This window comes from Pan paniscus, chromosome 18 (assembly GCF_029289425.2).
Source record: "Pan paniscus chromosome 18, NHGRI_mPanPan1-v2.0_pri, whole genome shotgun sequence".
Lineage (NCBI taxonomy): Eukaryota > Metazoa > Chordata > Mammalia > Primates > Hominidae > Pan > Pan paniscus.
The window spans coordinates 5,519,795-5,538,688 of NC_073267.2; the positions used below are offsets into that span (position 1 = coordinate 5,519,795).

Here is an 18,894-nt window from a genome sequence, read left to right on the forward strand (position 1 = left end):
TGCTCCATGGGGGGCCCTGGGGCATGTTGGGGAGAATTGCCTCCCGTCCCCCCTGGGAATGGGTCTGGGTCTTGGAACGACACCGCCTCCTGCCTCCACTGAGTGCTTTTCTCTCTCTCCATCCTGGTCCAAGAGCAGAACTCATTTGTTTCTTTTGTTTTCTCTTTTCTTTTCTTTTCTTTTTTGAGACGGAGTCCCCCTGTGTCGCCCAGGCTGGAGCGCAGTAGCACGATCTCGGCTCCCTGCAACCTCCGCCTCCCGGGTTCAAGTGATTTTTCTGCCTCAGCCTCCCAAGTAGCTGGGATTACAGGCATCTGCCACCACACCCGGCCAATTTTTTGTATTTTTAGCAGAGATGGGGTTTCACCATGTTGGTCAGGCTGGTCTCAAACTCCTGAGCTCAAGTGATCTGCTCGCCTTGGCCTCCCAAAGTGCTGGGATTACAGGCGCGAGCCGTTGCACCCGGCAACAACTCTTATTTCTAGATCAGGAATTAACCTCTGGTGCCTTGACATTGCCTCTTTCTCTGGTTTTACTATTTACTAACTTACCAATTATTATGAATTTACTAATTATTACGATTGCTATTGCTATTTTAAATTATACGAGTAATGCATGATCATGGTAGAAAACAATTCAAACTGTAAGGAAGATGTAAGAAGTACGATTCTTTTCCTCTCCCTAAAGGCTAACAATAGTTTTGTGTTTCTATGTCCTGAAGCTGTTTAGGTGCATATATGCACGTAAAATGTATATATACCCACACACATATGTGTGTACATGCATACATACATGTGTGTCTTATGTTGAATACGTGAGAACATATACATTCCATTTGATATTTTGCTTTTTTTCACTTACTAATGTTGCCTGAAAAACTTTCTGTATCAGTGCCTATGTCTTCTTTTCATACTTCATAGTATGGTGTGGTTGCACCATAACTAATTTATTAATAAATATTAATTATTTATTTAGAGACAGGGTCTTGCTCTGTTGCCCAGGTTGGTATGCAGTGGTGCAATCGTGTCTCTCTGTAACCTTGAAATCCTGGGCTCAAATGATCCTCCTGCCCCAGCTTCCTGAGTAGCTGGGACTATATAGGCACAGGCCACCATGTCTAGATAATTTATTTTTACTTTTATTTTATTTTTAATTAATTAATTAATTATTTTTGAAGTGGAGTCTCACTCTGTCACCCAGGCTGGAGTTCAATGGCACGATCTCAGCTCAATGCAACCTCTGCCTCCCGGGTTCAAGCAATTCTCCTGCCTCAGCCTCCTGAGTAGCTGGGATTACAGGCATGTGCCACCACACCTGACTAATTTTTAAATCTTTAGTAGAGACAGGGTTTCACCATGTTGGCCAGGCTGGTCTTGAACTCCTGACCTCAGGTGATCCACCTGTCTTGGCTTCCCACAGTGCTGGAATTACATGTGACCCACTGCCCCTGGCCTTGATTATTTTGAATTAGTCTATTTAGCTAGTTTCCTATTGAAGGAAACAACCCTATTTAGGTTGTTTCAGTTTTTAAAAATACAAACAACATGGTACATGTGAGTACTTAAGAATTTTTTAAAAATGTATGTAAGTATATACAAAGCATAACATTTTAAAAGTGGAATTGCTGGTTCAAAGTTTACATGCAAGTAAAATTTTGGTAGATTTAACCATTAGGCTTCCAATGAGGTTGTACCAATCATTGTTCCCACTGAATGTGTAATTGCATCTATTCCTGACTTCACTGCAGCTCCCCACAAAAGTCTTAGTAAACATCTCAAACTTCTGAAAGGCAATAAAAGTAGTCACTTGTTGATTAGTGACAAGTTTTTTCATTATGAGCAAGATCAGGCATGATTTTTAATGTTTAGTGACCGTTTTCCTTTTTTTTTTTTTTTTAATAATACATACTTGTTCTTGTCCTTTGTCCATTTTCTTATTTGCCCATTGCTTTCTTATTGGTTTGTAAGAGCTCTTTGTATATGAAGGCAACTAGCCTTTTGTCACAGTTCAAGCTTTTATGGACATGGAAAATGTTTACAATATAATGTTAAAAGGAAAAATCCTAGGATACAAACTGTATGTACACCACAAATCCAGTTCTAGTACAAATCTAGTGTAAGATGTGTACTCAGGTTGATAATGTTTTTCCTTTAGGGCCACTGCCGTGCAGGGACTTCCCTGACTCTGACACACTTGGGTGGCAGTGCCATGGAACTAATAATACATCTGGGGCTCTGTTTAGGGAGAATGAAATTCATTCATACAACATGTATTATTCTTTTTCTTTTTTTTTTTTTCTGTCACCCAGGCTGGAGTGCAGTGGTGTGATCTCAGCTCACTGCAACCTCCGCCTCTTAGGTTCAAACGATTCTCCTGCCTCAGCCTCCCAAGGAGCTGGGACTACAGGCGTGCACCATCATTCCCGGCTAATTTTTGTATTTTTAGTAGAGACAGGGTTTCACCATGTTGGCCATGGTGGTCTCGAACTCCTGACCTCAAGTTATCCTCCTGCCTTGGTCTCCCAAAGTGCTGAAATTACATGCAACAAGTATTTATTCTGCACCGACTGTGTGTGCTGGTTGGCTGCTGTTGTACATGCACATATTTTTCTTTTTTTAAAACAGCGCCCGCTCCTGCCCCCTCCTGTGCACACTCTCTGTGGCCTCGTCCCCTGTACCTTCCCCATTTTGCACAGGTCGCTCTTTCCTTCTCCATCTTTGCTGTCCGCCAGCAGCACAGGCACTCAGGGTGGCTGGAAAAGGACATCCTCATGCCCCTTCTGCCCTCTCCTGAATCACTGAGTCTTTGTGCTCAGAAGTAGAAAAAGCCTTCACATCTGCCCGGAGCCGGAAGAATGCTGGGAGCTCCGGCCTCTCGTTTTTCTCCCTCATCCCATCCTCACTCCCTCCCTGATTCCAGCATCTCTGCCTCTGACCACACAAGGTCTGGACAATTCGCCCTCTGCCAACATTCTCCCACCTCTGTTTACCTAGATGGCTCCCGGCACAGCAGTTGGCATGACCCCCCACTGTGGGCTTTTCTGTTTTGGGGGTGCTGCTGGCCGTTCATTCAGCCTGTTTTCTTATTTAGCCACAAAGAACTGGCTCTGCCCACGGAGGCTGCTGCTTTGTGTGACATCTCCGCCCACTGCTGAGATGCCAAGAGGCCTCTGCACGCCAGCATCTGCCACCCTCATGGCTAAGAGTCAGGGAACAGGACTCAGGCTTGGGGCCTGGCCTCTGCACACTGGCAACATTCCGACTGCAACTGCCCAATTGTGGGGGACAAGGCTGCACAGTGGGAATGTTCCCTGTGGTTCCCAGGCTGCTAAAGAGAGCATGGCTGTGTGGCAAGGTCCAGGCTCTGTTAAAAGCTGCTGTCTGTCAAAACCCCACAATGGGGCCTGGGGATGGGGAAAAGCAAAGAGAACTGGTGTTTATCAGCCACTTCCTTTATGCTGGGCGCACAACATGCATTTACTCATTCGAATTACTCCACCTCTCTAGGCCTCAGTTTTATCTTCTCTCTCTCTTTTTTTTTTTTTTTTTTTAAGACGGAGTCTCACTCTGTTGCCCAGGCTGGAGTGCAGTGGTGCAATCTTGGCTCACTGCAACCTCCATCTCCCGGGTTCAAGCGATTCTCCTGACTCAGCCTCCTGAGTAGCTGGGATTACAGGTGTGTGCCACCACGCCTGGCTAATTTTTGTATTTTAATAGAGACCGGGTTTCACCATGTTGGCCAGGCTGGTCCCAAAATCCTGACTTCAAGTGATCTGCCTGCCGTGGGCTCCCAAAGTGCTGGGATTACAGTCGTGAGCCACCACTCACAGCAGTTTTATCTTCTCTAAAGTGGGGATAATAGTGACGCCTGCCTCACAGGGGTGTGGGGAGAGCTCAGTGAGACCAGGTGGCTTCTGAGAAGGTAGTGAGTGTAAGCCCATATTGTTAAGAATCCTTAGAACATCCCCAGAGGGTGGGAATTATCTTCAATTCCCAGGGTCAAAGAGGAGAAATCCCGTCTCACAGTGAGATCCAGGTTTGCCCGATGATGCGTTTTCAGAACCCCCTTGGACATGGGCTGGAGAAATGAATGCATTCAGAGTCCAGGTGGCTGCTGTCTGGGGCGGGGGCTTAGCCTGGTTTGGAACCACGTTTTAGAGTCAGTGAGGCAGCCAGTAAAGAATGGCACACAGACCACATGGTAAAGAGACGCAGCGTCTCCCTCTTGTCCTGAAGCTCCCCCTTCTCCTCCAAGGGGACAAGCTGGATGCGGACTACATTGAGAGGTGCCTGGGCCACCTCACGCCCATGCAGGAGAGCTGCCTGATCCAGCTTCGGCACTGGTTACAGGAGACCCACAAAGGCAAGGTGGGTGCAGGGGGTACCCTGGAGCAGTGGATGAATGGGCAATGACTGGTACTCAGCCTCCGTGCGTGGGAAGGAAAGGCGAGATGATAATGCTGACACATTATCTCTTGCTTATTTATTTATTTATTCATTTATTTCTGTGAGACAAAGTCCCACTCTGTCCCCCAGGCAGTGGTGTGATCCTCACTGCAACCTTCGCCTCCTGGGTTCAAGCAATTCTCCTGCCCTAGCCTCCTGAGTAGCTGGGGTTACAGGCGCACACCACCACGCCTAGCTAATTTCTGTACTTTTTGTAGAGATGGGGTCTCACCATGTTGCCCCGGCTGGTTCTGTAATTTTATCTGCTGGGTCAGGGGATACCGTTCTGTGGGCTTTTTACTTCTTTGTCTCTCAGATTCCCAAAGATGAGCACATCCTTCGGTTCCTGCGGGCTCGTGACTTCCACCTGGACAAGGCCCGGGAAATGCTGCGCCAGTCCTTGAGCTGGCGCAAGCAGCACCAGGTGGATCTCCTCCTTCAGACCTGGCAACCCCCTGCCCTGCTGGAGGAGTTCTATGCAGGGGGCTGGCATTACCAGGACATAGGTGCGTGCCTCCACCCACATCATGTATAGGGCATACTTTGGTCACTGCCAAATGCACTTTATTTATTATTTTGAGATGGGGTCTCACTCTGTCACCCAGGCTGGAGTGCAGTGGTGCCATCTCGGCTCACCATAATCTCCGCTTCCCGGGTTCAAGCAATTCTCCTGCCTCAGCCTCCCCAGCAGCTGGGATTACAGGCTCCCGCCACCACAGCTGGCTAATTTTTTGTATTTTTAGTAGAGATGAGGTTTTGCCATTTTGACCAGGCTGGTCCCAAATTCCTAATCTCAAGTGATCTACCTGCCTTAGCCTCCCAAACTGTTGGGATTACAGGCATGAGCCACCGCACCCGGCCCAAATGCACTTTAAATGCCATGCTTCATGCTAACATCTTACTATTTTTCCTTTTGACTCTTCCAGGCATCTAGAAATGCTTTGAAGTGACAACCTAGCTAGGAAGAACCAGAGCTGGAAGGCTTTGGGGCTTGAGGAGGAGGCATTTCTCCAGTGGGCTGAGTGAGCCCACAATTACTCACAATAATTGTGATCGTAAACGTAACAGGTGCATACATTTTGTATGCATTTCCAAGGGCAGTTGTAGCAAATTGGCACAAACTTGGTGGCTTAAAACAGTAGAAATGTGTTCTTTCACAGTTCTGGAGGCCAGAAGTCTGGAGTCAAGGCGTCACCAGGGCCGTGCTCCCTCTGAAAGTTCTAGGGGAGAATCCTTGCCTGCTTTTTCCAGCTTCTGGTGGACCCAGGTGTTCCTTGGCTGTGGCAGCTTCACTCCAGTCTCTGTCTCTCTCTTCACATGGCCTTCCCCTCTGTGTCTCTGTGTCCTCGCCTCTTCTCATAAGGACCCCAGGAGATTGGATTTAGGGCTCACCCCAAATCCAGTGTGATTTTATCTTGAGATCCTTAACTAATTACACCTGCACAGACTCTAGTTCCTTTTTTTTTCTTTTTTTGAGACAGAGTCTGGCTCTGTCACCCAGGCTGGAGTGCAATGGTGTGATCTCAGCTCACTGCAACTCCGCCCCCCGCCAGGTTCAAGCGATTCTCCTGCGTCAGCCTCCTGAGTAGCTGGGACTACAGGCGTGCACCACCATGCTTGGCTAATTTTTGTACTTTTAGTAGAGATGGGGTTTCACCATGTTGGCCAGGCTGTTCTTGGAACTCCTGACCTCAAGTGATCCGCCCGCCTTGGCCTCCTGAAGTCCTGGGATTACAGGAGTGAACCACTGCACGCAGGCATGGGTCACATTTTAATGTCCCCATGGATATGAGTTTTGGGGACACAATTCCACCCATTACAAATATCTTTTCTGGATTTTTAAGTTAAATTGCCACTGAAGCCTGTGCCTGCGACACTTTCCAATGTCCTTTATCTAAACGTTCATCTATATCAAGTAGGGTAAAGGCTTGACTCTCCTAAAGAACCGGCTGGCATGGTTTCTCTTAACGATCAATCTTCCTAATTTATGGAATCCAAATTTATGAACTCCCCTTATTGCTGAAATTTACTTGTAACCCCCAAATCAGTATTCACAGAACTTTTTCAGTCATGCTGAGACATATTCAGAGTGGCGAAGTATTGGAGTCGCCCATCACGCATGCTGTCTGCTGAAGTTCAATGACGCGGCTCCTGCCTTTTTGTTTCAGTTCTCATACCCTAAACGAGTGTCCTTTTTGTGGCCTATTTAATGCCACATTCTTGCATTTTTGGGCTTTTCTTTGGTGACTTTGCTGTTTAAAATGCCTCTTTGTGTAGTGCAGAATTGCGCCTAGCTTTCCTAAGGATGAGCAAGTGGCCACGTGCTCCATGCAGAAAACACCCAAAGTGCTCCACTAGCTTCAGGCAGGCACCAGCTACAGGGCTGCTGGCCGTGAGTTCAATGCTGACAGATCAGCAATATGCATTCAAGTGTCCTTAAATAGAAACAAGCCGGGCGCAGTGGCTCACACCTGTAATCACAGCTCTCTGGGAAGCCAAAGCTGGAGGATCGCTTAAGCCCAGGAGTTCGAGACCAGCCTGGGCAACATAGTGAGCTCGCCCCCCTCCACCACATCTCCACAAAAAATACAAAAAAATTATCTGGGCATGGTGCTGCATGCCTGTGGTCCCAGCTACTTGGGAGGCTGAGGTGGGAGGATTGTTTAAGCTGGGGAGGTTCAGGCTGCAGTGAGTCGAGATCATGCCACTGCACTCCAGCCTGGGTGACAGAGTGAAACCCTGTCTCAAAGAACAAAGAGGCCAGGCATGGTGGGCTCACATCTGTAATCCCAGCATTTTGGAAGGCCGAGGCGGCAGATCACTTGAGGCCAGGGGTTCGAGACCAGCCTGGCCAACATTGTGAAACCCTGTCTCTACTAAAAATACAAAAAATTAGCCAAGCGTGGTGGTGCATGCCGGTAGTCCCAGCTACCTGGGAGGCCGAGGTGTGAGAATCGCTTGAACCTGGGAGGCAGAGGTTGCAGTGAGCTGAGATTGCTCCACTGAACTCCAGCTTGGGTGATACAGTGAGACTCTGTCTCAAAAACCAACAAATCAACCAACTAACAAACCAACAGACAAAAAACACCACATAAAACAAGGTTATATATTGATTGGTTGACAAAAAGTATTATGGGGCCGGGTGCGGTGGCTCATGCCTGTGATCCCAACACTTTGGGAGGCTGAGGTGGGCGTACACCTGAGGTCAGGAGTTTGAGACCAGCCTGGCCAACATGGTGAAACCCCATTTCTACTAAAAATACAAAAATTAGCCGGGTGCGGTTTTGGGTGCCTGTAATCCCAGCTACTCGGGATGCTGAGGCAGGAAAATTGCTTGAACCTGGGAGGCCGAGGTTGCAGTGAGCCGAGATCGCACCACTGCACTCCAGTCTGGGTGACAGAGCAAGACTCTGTCTCAAATAAATAAATAAATAAATAAATAAATATGTTTTGTAGAGAAGGGGTCTCATTATGTTGCCCAGGCTGGTCTCAAAACTCCTGTGTTCAAGCAATCCTCCTGCCTCTGCCCCCCAAAATGCTGGGGTAATAGGTGTGAGCCACTGTGCTGGCCTTTATCCTCATTGTAACACTTCTGTTTTTCTGCCTTTCAAAATAAGGGGCGTCAGCCCCTCTTGGAAGCAGGCAGGGTGTTAGTAAGTGAAGGCTGGATCGGGCCTTGGTGGGTTGCAGCCTGAGGAGGTGAAGCTCTCACCTGCAGCTGTGACCTGCCCCTCGGAAGCAGTCCTCTAAATAACGGGCTCTTCTTTCTGCTTGGCCCCATCCACAAAGATGGCCGCCCCCTCTACATCCTCCGCCTGGGCCAGATGGACACCAAAGGCTTGATGAAGGCCGTGGGGGAGGAGGCGCTGCTGCGGCATGTGAGTCAGGGGCTTCGTTCCTGGACGCCGTGCCTGGGGCCGGGCCTGGGAAGGGCTGTGTGGGGTAAAGCAGCGAGTCGGACGTTGAGCAGCACTGTCTCTCCCTTCCAGGTTCTCTCCGTCAACGAGGAAGGACAGAAGCGGTGTGAGGGGAGCACAAGGCAGCTGGGCCGTCCCATCAGGCAAACACCTGGGCTGGGCACAAATCCCCCCTAAACAGCAAAGACGGAGGGTGGAGAGGGGTCCACTGTGCATATGTGCTGGGCTGGGCAGCGTGCCAGGGGCTTCATTCTCCCCCAGTGGTCTTCTGGGCCTTGAGGCAGGGCCCGTAAGCATCCCCGTTTTTTATGCATGGGGAAACTGAGACTCAGAATGGTGGCCCCCATCGAAGCTTGTGAGCCGGTCAGGACAGAGCTGGATTTGAACCTGGGGTCCTGTCTGGCTTCCGGCTCGAAGACTTTATCCTCCCACTCCACTCAACAGTCTCCTTGACTTTGCTTTTTTTTTTCTTTTTTGAGACGGAGTCTCGCTCTGTCGCCCAGGCTGGAGTGCAGCGGTGCAATCTCAGCTCACTGCAAGCTCTGCCTTCTGGGTTCAAGCGATTCTCCTGCTTCAGCCTCCAGAGTAGCTGGGACTACAGGCACCTGCCACCACGCCTGACTAATTTTTTTGTATTTTTAGTAGAGACAGGGTTTCACCGTGTTAGCCAGAATGGTCTGGGTCTCCTGACCTCGTGATCCGCCTGCCTCGGCCTCCCAAAGTGCTGGGATTACAGGTGTGAGCCGCCACGAACGGCCTGACTTTGCTTTTTGAGATCAGCTCTCCACCACGAGTTCTGCCTTGGCTCTGTCATGGCACATCCAGGAACCCACTGTCCTCTGACTCCCCCGCATTTCTGTTCCTGAACTGTTTCCCGGAGCCAGTACTTACGGTGGCATCGCCCCCAAAGGCAGCAAACCTTTCTGAGCAGCAGCTTCCTCTTCTGTAAAGTGGCTTTTTTTTTTTTTTTTTGAGACAGGCTCTCACTCTGTCACCCAAGCTGGGGTGCAGTGGTGCAATCACAGCTCACTGCGGCCTTGACCTGCTGGGCTCAAGCAATCCTCCCACCTCAGCCTCCCAAGTAGCGGGGACTATAAATGTGCACCACCTTGCCCAGCTAATTTTTTTTTTGGAGAGATGAGGTCTCACCCTGTTGCTCAGGCTGGTCTAAAACTCCTGGGCTGAAGTGATCCTCCCACCTTGGCCTTCCAAAGGGTTGGGATTACAGGTGTCAGCCTCTGTTCCCGGCCTGTAAAGTGGCTTTTACAAATGGATTCTCAAAAATAATAAGGGTTTAAAAATAATGCAAACACGGATCTTGCACTTGCTATGTAGCAGGTGCCTTTCTAAGCACCTTGATTCATTTCCTCCTCCTAAACAGCCCTGTGAGACACGGGCAGGCAGGAGCTGCTGCTTCAGCTTTTCAGCCCCAAATATCCAGATCTTTGTGAAAATTAAAGTTCCTTTGCTGTTTGCAGATTTTTTTTTTTTTTTTGACAGAGTCTCGTTCTGTCGCCCAGGCTGGAGTACAGTGGTGCAATCTTGGCTCACTCCAACCTCCACCTCCTGGGTTCAAGTGATTCTCGTGCCTCAGCCTCCCAAGTAGCTGGGATTACAGGTGCCCGCCACCACGCCTGGCTAATTTTTGTATTTTTAGTAGAGATGGGGTTTCACCATGTTGGCCAGGCTGGTCTCTAGAGATTTTCTAAGGACACGTATGTTGGGGTGGAAGTGAGAATCAATCCATTAGTGTCCTGGCTGGAAGCATAATTCACCCCAGATGGCTCAAATGAGGGAGTGTCGTGAAGGGATGCTTTGGAGAGGTGTGTGCAGGTTTAAGCGAACAAATCTGGGAGGTGGAGGCTCCCAGGCACCAGCCGCTGCAGTCAAACAGTTATTTTCCTAATGAATGAATACTAATGAAACGGAGGCACAGAGAGGTTCAGGACTTGACCAAGATCACACAGCAAGTGGCAGAACTGGGATTTGAACCTTGGCCATCTGACTGTGGAGTGCATGCTCTCAGCACCTCTGCTCTATTTAGTAGTTAGCATCTTTTCAACAATTAACTCATTTATGCCTGAGGTTGCAATGTTTTGAATTTTTGCAATCAGACCTTGGTGATGACCTTGGGCAGTAGGATAGAAGTAACTCCCACACGCTTAGCGTTGCAATAATGGAATGCTAGGCCTAAATGGCCACTTGTGATAACCAGCTATAATTGAGGGCATGTGGTGTGCCCGTCCTTGCAGAGAGCTTTGTATATACCATCTCACTTGATCCTAACAGCAGTTGCTTCAGATGAGGACTGTTACTACCTTTGCCACTGTCCTATGAGGAAGTGGGTCTGTGCCCTGACCTAAGGCTCTCAGGGGTGGAGGTGAGACTTGAATTTGGGCGCTCAGCCCTGAAGTCCACAGTCTGATCCTCTTCATCGCATGGGCTCCCTACTGTGGCAGGAGCCCCCATCTGCTCCCAGCCCTACCTCTCAGAGCCTCCCTGTTCATCCCCTGTGGGGAGGGTGTTGGTGGCCTTGGGAGGCAGCAGAGCCAGGTGGAGCTGGGGCTATTTCTGCCACAGCTCCTGGACCTGCCTGCTAGACCTGGAGGGACTCAACATGCGGCACCTGTGGCGGCCGGGGGTGAAGGCCCTGCTGCGGATGATTGAGGTGGTTGAGGACAATTACCCAGAGACCCTGGGTCGGCTGCTCATCGTGCGAGCCCCCCGAGTCTTCCCCGTGCTCTGGACACTGGTAAGAGTTGGAGCCTGGGCCAGGACTCTCCCTGGGGGTGGGTGGGATGGGAGGGGTTCCGTCTGCAAGCAGCTCTGCTCTCTTTTCCTGTTTCATTTCATTTAGTAACTTTTTGGAGATGAAACTCACATAGCATAAAGCTCACACTTTTTAAGTATAGACTCCAGTGGTCTTTACTGTATTCACTGAGTTAAGCAATTGTCACCACTAGCCAATCCCAGAACATTTCTGTCGCCCCAAAAAGAAACCCCATACCCATTATCGTGGGTCTCAAATTCCTGGGCTCAAGCAGTCCTCTTGCCTTGGCTTCCCAAAGTGTTCGTGTTATAGGTGTGAGCCACTGCGCCTGACCTGAAACATACTCTATATTGTAACCCGGTGAGTACACGCGTGCATGCACCCGTGTGCACGCACACATACACCCACGCCCACACACACACTCCTCTGAAACAAGGGCGCAGCCAGCCACTGCACAGTGTGGGCAAAAGCCTGGAGGCTGGACCCAGCTTGATGCTTTGGAGGAACTGAAGAAACAGTCCAGGGTGGCTGAGCAAAAAAGAGCAAAAGGGACGACAGCACCTGAGGAGGCTGGAAGACGTACAGGGGCAATAGGGACCCATGGAGGGTTCAGTAGCAGGGGAGGGTGGGGGACAGACTTAGGGGCCAGGAAGTTCTCTAGCTTTTGTGGGTGCTTCAAGGCTCTGTTCAGGTGAGGCTAGGGGGCAGGAGCTGCTTCTGAAGCTTTTTATCCTGAATTGTCCTAATCTCCGGGAAAATTAAGTCCACCTGCTGTTTGGGGTGGTTTTGGGAGTGCGAGCGCATCGGCCGGGGTCCTGGCTGGAAGTGGACCTCACCCAGATGGTTCAAATGAGGGGTGTCCTGAAGGGGCTCCTTGCAGAGGTGTGGGCAGGGGAAGGAGAGACCCCAAGCACCAGTGACTGCAGTAAGCCTGGCCACCCCCAAGAGGAGGGAATGTCCTTGCAGAATCCTGGGGAAAGCTGGGACAGGGGTGGGGGCAGGGAGCTACTGGGGGTCAGCCTCAGCCTCCTGGGGCCCAGCACAGCACAGAGCGCAGTGGGGCTGGGGACAGGAGAGGGCCCTGCACGGGGGGATTGCAGTTTCCTCATCTATCTCTTGCTTGTGGCATTCCCTGTAGAACTGGCCTGTTACCTGCCATGCCAAGGGCTCCTTCCTTCTCTCTCTCCCACTTCGTTCCTTATCAACATGTGGCTTAGAGCTCAGTGTTAAAATGGATTCCATCTGGAATAAACAAACTGTGGAATACTGTTCCATCCATGTAATGGAATAGCATTCGTCCATAAGAAGGAAGGAAGCACTGATCCTCCAACACGGAGGGACCTCGAAAACCTGATGCTCAGTGAAAGGGGCCAGACACGAAAGTCCATGTACTGTGTGATCTCCTTTATATGAAATGTGCAGAATAGGGCTGGGCGAGGTGGCTCACGCCTGTAATCCCAGTACTTTGAGAGGCCGAGGTGGGTGGATCACCTGAGGTCAGGAGTTCAAGACCAGCCTGGCCAACATGGTGAAAATACAAAAGTACAAAATTAAAATACAAAAATTAGCCAGGCATGGTGGTGGGAGCCTGTAATCCCAGCTACTTGGGAGGCTGAGGCAGGAGAATCACTTGAACCTGGGAGGTGCAGCTTGCAGTGAGCCAAGATTGCGCCATTGCACTCAAGCCTGGGAGACAGAGCGAGACTCTGTCTCCGAAACAAAAACAAAAAAGAAACGCGCAGAATAGGCAAATCTACAGAGACAGAGCGTAGATGGGTGGTTGCCCTGGGTTGGGGGAGGGGAGATGGGAAGTGACGGTGGGGTGGGAATGGGGTTTCCTTCTGGGGTGATGAACATGTCTAGGTAGAGGTGCTGGCTGCACAAGCTAGTGAGTGCACTGAAAGCCACTGAACTGTGCACTTTATAATGATTAATTCTATGTTGTATAAATTATATCTCAATAAAAAAATACATCCATGGTCAGGCGTGGTGGCTCACACCTGTAATCCCAGCACTTTGGGAGGCTGAGGCAGGTGGATCACGAGGTCAGGAGATCGAGACCATCCTGGCTAACATGGTGAAACCCCGTCTGTACTAAAAATACAAAAAAAAAATTAGCCGGGCATGGTGGTGGGTGCCTGTAGTCCCAGCTACTCGGGAGGCTGAGGCAGGAGAATGGCGTGAACCCAGGAGGTGGAGCTTGCGGTGAGCCAAGATCATGCCACTGCACTCCAGCCTGGGCGACTGAGCAAGACTCCGTCTCAAAAAAAAAAAAAAAAAAAAAAACCATCCATCTTGCCTTATGTCCTGGTTTCAGATCAGCCCCTTCATCAACGAGAACACCAGGCGGAAGTTCCTCATCTACAGTGGCAGCAACTACCAGGGACCCGGAGGCCTTGTGGACTATCTGGATAGAGAAGTGATCCCTGACTTCCTTGGGGGAGAGAGTGTGGTGAGGCTTCCATGTCCACAGACAGACCTGGGCTTGAGGAGGGGGCATGCCTGGCTGGGAGGCTGGGATTCCCGGAGTGGGGCTGGGAGGTGGAGGGGGGCTGGGTGCAGCATGTGCACTCTGCCTAGGGCGGATCTTGCTGGCTCTCAGCAGCCACAGGGCTTGCTTTAGAAGCTGCTTCAAAGAGAGGTGATGCTGTTCTGAGGTTGGGCCTTACTCTGGGTCCTTCAAACATAGTGAGTGAGATAGAAGTTTCTGGAAGCCTAAAGATTAGGCCAGTCAAAGGCTTACCCATTCTATATTCCCATCAAAGACATTGCCAAGCAGCAGTGAGTTTACCTGCTCACTCACTGCAGGGGAGGTGACTCGAATGTCTCTGCAGCTCTGGACCCTGGAGCTGGGACTAGCCTCCAACCCACAGCCACACAGCCTGAGACGATCAGGACCCCCCTTCAAGGGAGGCAGTGTCCAGGCCCCTTTTATTGCCTTCCCTGGGGTGAAATGACAGGCTGGGGTGATCCTAGGTCACAACTCTGTCATCTCATATGGCCCCCAGTGGCCCGGGCCCTCTTCGGTTCTAACAGAAATACCAGACAGTGAGCTTGCATCATTTCTGGATTTTAAAAAAGTCTTTTCCTAGGAATTTTTCCAGGCTTGCCTGTTCTCTCCATTTGTGATGTGCGGCACACACGACTTATTTTTAGCAAACGGTTCTGCAGATCTGAGAGTGGCTTATGGAAAGACACTGAACAGTGTCCTGCTAATCCCAGTGTTTCTACAAGTGAAACGGGGTGGGGGTAATCATTGTTTGGTGGTGGCAGGGGGAGTTCTGCCAAGGCCTGGCCATGCAGGGTGCCTTTGGTTTGGGGAAATCTCTCGATGAGCACGGTGCAGTGACTGTTCCACCCCCGCTTGTGACGGGGAGAGGCAGCTGCTATGGGGTGCGGTGTGGAGGGGCCCCCCAGCCTGTCAGTCCGGCACCGGGGTAAAGGGACATGAGCATGGGGCTGTGACGAACGTGGGTTTGTGCCCTGGCTCACTCACTTTCTGCTGTGTGATCGTGGGCGAGTGGCCTGACTTGCCCGAGCCTCCATTCCTTCCTCTGTGAAACGGGAAGAATAATAGTCTCTACTGCATTGGTGGACCTGGGGATTAAATGGGGTCATGGAAGCCCACAGCCCATTCAGTAAGGGGTTGCCATTATGAGTGGCTTTGGGGGTCACACAGCACCCTCCTGTGGGTCAGGCCAGCCAGGCCTCAACTGGCCCTGACCTGCTGCCCTTTATCTCTGACCTGCAGTGTAATGTCCCCGAAGGAGGGCTGGTCCCCAAGTCCCTCTACATGACAGAAGAGGAGCAGGAGCACACGGACCAGCTGTGGCAGTGGAGTGAGACCTACCATTCAGCCAGCGTGCTCCGCGGAGCCCCCCATGAGGTGCCAGGGCCTGGCCGGGGAGGGCCCGCTGGGCTGGAGTGTCTGTCGTCTTAGGTCAGGTGACCCCAAAACACAGCTTGAGATGAGGATTCTTTTTTCTTTTCTTTCTTTCTTTTTTTTTGGGGATGGAGTCTCGCTCTTTGCCCAGGCTGGAATGCAGTGGTGCAATCTTGGCTCACTGCAACCTCCACCTCCCAGGTTCAAGCAATTCTCGTGCCTCAGCCTCCCGAGTAGCTGGGATTATGGGCATATGCCGCTGCGTCCAGCTAATTTTTGTATTTTTAGTAGAGACGGGTTTTCGTCATGTTGGTCAGGCTGGTCTTGAAATCCTGACCTCAGGTGATCCACCCGCCTAGGCCTCCGAAAGTTCTGGGATTATAGGCGGGAGCCACGGCGCCTGGCCTCTTTTTTTTTTTTTTTTTTTTTGAGACCGAGTCTCACTCTGTCACTAAGGCTGGAGTGCAGTGGCGCAGTGTTGGCTCACTGCAACTTCTGCCTCCCAGGTTCAAGTGATTCTTCTGCCTCAGCCTCCCGAGTAGCTGGGATTACAGGTGCCAGCCAGCATGCCTGGCTATTTTTTTTTTTGTTTGTATTTTTAGTAGAGATGGGGTTTCACCATGTTGGCCAGACTGGTCTCGAACTCCTGACCTCAAGTGATCCACCCACCTCGGCCTCTCAAAGTGTTGGGATTATAGGCATGAGCCACCAAACCTGGCTGAGATAAGGATTCTTATGCCAGTGATCTGTTGCAGGCGAGGTCTCAGGAGAAAACTGAGGAGAGGAGGGCACTCCTGTAAGGAATGAGCGTGTGGCCTGGGAAAGGAGACCCCAGGGGGCACCCACAGCCCCTCCTGCCACTGTCTTCCCCACCCCAGCTCTACTGTCTTGGACGTGACTCTCAGACCTTGCCTGTCTCCACGCAGGTGGCCATGGAGATCCTGGAAGGGGAGTCGGTCATCACCTGGGACTTTGACATCCTGCGAGGGGACGTGGTGTTCAGCCTGTACCACACCAAGCAGGTGCCCAGGCTGGGCGCCCGGGAGCCGGGGACCAGGGCCAGCGGGCAGCTGATCGACAAAGGCTGGGTCCTGGGCAGGGATTACAGCCGTGTGGAGGCTCCCCTTGTCTGCCGGGAGGGGGAGAGCATCCAGGTTTGCATTTTCTGGACCACTCGTTCGCTCACCAAGCAGCACTGAGTGTCCACCGCGTGCCAGGCTTCTGGGCATACAGCGGAGGACAAACTGGGCTGCTGGTCCCCAGCCTCAGGGACCCTGCAGGACAGGGCAGAGGAAAGACACACAGGGTCTCATGTAATGAAGTGCTCACCTGCCCAATGGCAGCTGGTACAAAATCGAGAAAGCACGGGGTGCTCTGCTGAGAGGTGGCTGGTGTCTTGGGGAGGAGCACAGGGTCTGGAACCTCAGTTTCCCCATCTGGGAAATGGGACTTCTAACAGGATCCAACTGTATTTGTTTCTTGGGGCTGCAGTAATGAGTTACCACAAACTACATGGCCTAAAACAACAAAAATTTATTGTCTCAGTTCAGGAGGTCACAAGTCCAAAACCAAGGTGTTGGCAGGGCCACACTCCCCTGAAGGCTGTAGGGAGGAGTTCATTCTATGCCTCTGTCCTAGCCTTAGGTAGCTCCTGGCAATCCTGGGTGTCATTGGTGGGTAGATGCATCACCCCAATCTCTGCCTCTGTCCTTAAAGGGGTTTCTTCTCTGTCTGTCTCTCTTCTGAGTCTCAAATCTCCCTCCCCTCTCTCCTGTAAGGACACTGGCCATCGCATTTAGGCCCTACCTTAAATCCTGTTTTTTTTTGAGACAGGGTCTCACTCTATCCATGATCAGGGAACTGTTGCGGGACTGGGAATGTAGTGGTATGATCACAGCTCACTACAGCCTCTACCTCCTAGGCTCAAGCGATCCTCCCATCTCAGCCTTCTGAGTAGCTGGGACTACAGCTGCCTGCCACCATGTCCAGCTAACTTTTGTATTTTTTGTAGAGATGGGGTCTTGTTATGTTGCCCAGGATGATCTTGAATGCCTGAGCTCAAGCGATCCTCTTGCTTCAGCCTCCCAAAGTGCTGGGATTAGAGGCGTGAGCCACCATGGCTGGCCTCACCCTAAATCCTTAACCACAAAGACTCTATTTCCAAATAAGGTCACGTTCTGAGGTTCTGGCTGGACATGAATTTTGGGGGTACACTGTTCAACCCACTGCATTAACTCAAGCAGGGGGAAGGATGAGCATATTGGAATTTGAAGTTCAGGTTGCCTGCATACATTCAAGTGGCTTCAGTATGGATGAAGACCTTGAGTTGTGGCTGGATCTGGGAGGGGGTGAGAGGGGATGATGTTCCAGGTGGAAGGAACAGAAAGAACAAAATTGAAGCCGCAGGGAGAAGGCAGGTGGACACGAGGGTAGCTTGAGTGCTGGGGAGGGGTTGGAAGTTAGTTTGGATAGAAGGGGAGGTGCTAAGGTCCTGAGGTCAGTAGTCAGATTTCTGATGTACACTGCGGTTTCAGAACTGATGCAAAAGAAACTGTAGGTCTTGGGCCGGGTGCGGTGGCTCATGCCTATAATCCCAGCACTCTGGGAGGCCGAGGCAGGTGAATCATCTGAAGTCAGGAGTTCGAGACCAGCCTGGCCAACATGGTGAAACCCCATCTCTACTAAAAATACAAAAAAAAAAAAAAAAAAAAAAAGCAAGGTGTGGTGGCATGTGCCTGTAATCCCAGCTACTCGGGAGGCTAAGGCAGGAGAATCACTTGAACCTAGGAGGCAGAGGTTGCAGTGAGCTGAGATCGTGCCATTATACTCTAGTCTGGGTGAAAGAGTGAAACTCCGTCTCAGAAAAAAAAAAAAACTGTAGTCTTGGAACAGAACTTGAACGTGTAACCGGAATATGAGCTGCCCCTGTTGATCCCCACATTCTCCAGGAGGCTGACATTGCAGGTGGAATGTCACTCTCTGACTCCCGAAATGACACATGCACACACGCAGCACCAGCTCCACGAGCACTGGCAGTTGCTGTCGATCTCACTGAAGTTCCCGGTGGGGAGAGGGTGGAGGGCCGTCCTGCATGTCCCTCACAGCCACTGCTGGGTCCCACTGAACTTCTCAACCCAGAGCAACCCAAAGTGGCTCTTCTTGTAAAAACAAACACTTCCCTTTCTCACTCTCCCTGACCCCTCCACAAATTCTAAGCACCTGTGAGCTCCCAGCCCAAATCCCTTTCCTAATCCCCTTGGTTTGCAAATCTCACTCAGCAGAGCAAAAGCCCCACAAAATCCAGGTGTTTAAGCACCTCTGTTGTCCTGAAGTTGCGCCTCCACCCCCAGGCGTCAGCTCCTCTCCAGATTAAGAGGGAGGGTCTGGTCCCAGGGATATGGGGATAATAGCAAGGATGGTTTCCAGAGGCCCTGACAGGAGGAGTTGCTGGTGGACTGGAGAAAGGGACAGAGGGAGAAGAGCCCCAATTTCCAGGCCTAGTGATGAGAAGCCCACGAAGGCTCAGCCTCCTTGACCTGTCCTCTGGAGGGCCCAGGGCCTCAGGGCAGGGCTGCTGTGTTTCAGGGCTCCCATGTGACCCGGTGGCCCGGCGTCTACCTGCTCCAGTGGCAAATGCACAGCCCCCCCGGCAGCGTGGCCTGCAGCCTCCCGGGTGTGGACGATGTCCTGACGGCTCTGCACAGCCCCGGGCCCAAGTGCAAACTTCTCTACTACTGTGAGGTGCTCGCCTCTGAGGACTTCAGGTAGGAGGGCTCGGGAGCGGGGTCCTGGGCAGGAAGGACCCTGGGGCTGATTGACAATGCAGATGCCTGGCCTCTTGTCTCCCAGCTGGGTCAGCTTCTCCTGGGGTGGGAACCC

The 18,894-nt window shown here is 51.2% G+C and overlaps 1 protein-coding gene across 4 annotated transcripts in view; it reads left to right on the plus strand.

Moving 5' to 3' along the window:
• SEC14L5 (SEC14 like lipid binding 5) overlaps positions 1 to 18,894 on the plus strand; it is a 59,948-nt gene that overhangs the window by 33,313 nt on the left and 7,741 nt on the right. For all 4 annotated transcript variants that reach the window (XM_034939751.3, XM_034939748.3, XM_034939750.3 and 1 more), the window contains 9 exons: positions 4,255 to 4,367; positions 4,762 to 4,951; positions 8,235 to 8,323; positions 8,435 to 8,505; positions 10,943 to 11,114; positions 13,450 to 13,584; positions 14,884 to 15,018; positions 15,942 to 16,169; positions 18,601 to 18,779. In XM_034939751.3, coding sequence (XP_034795642.3) covers positions 4,255 to 4,367; positions 4,762 to 4,951; positions 8,235 to 8,323; positions 8,435 to 8,505; positions 10,943 to 11,114; positions 13,450 to 13,584; positions 14,884 to 15,018; positions 15,942 to 16,169; positions 18,601 to 18,779 — 1,312 coding nt within the window. The remainder of the gene's footprint in view (positions 1 to 4,254; positions 4,368 to 4,761; positions 4,952 to 8,234; positions 8,324 to 8,434; positions 8,506 to 10,942; positions 11,115 to 13,449; positions 13,585 to 14,883; positions 15,019 to 15,941; positions 16,170 to 18,600; positions 18,780 to 18,894) is intronic.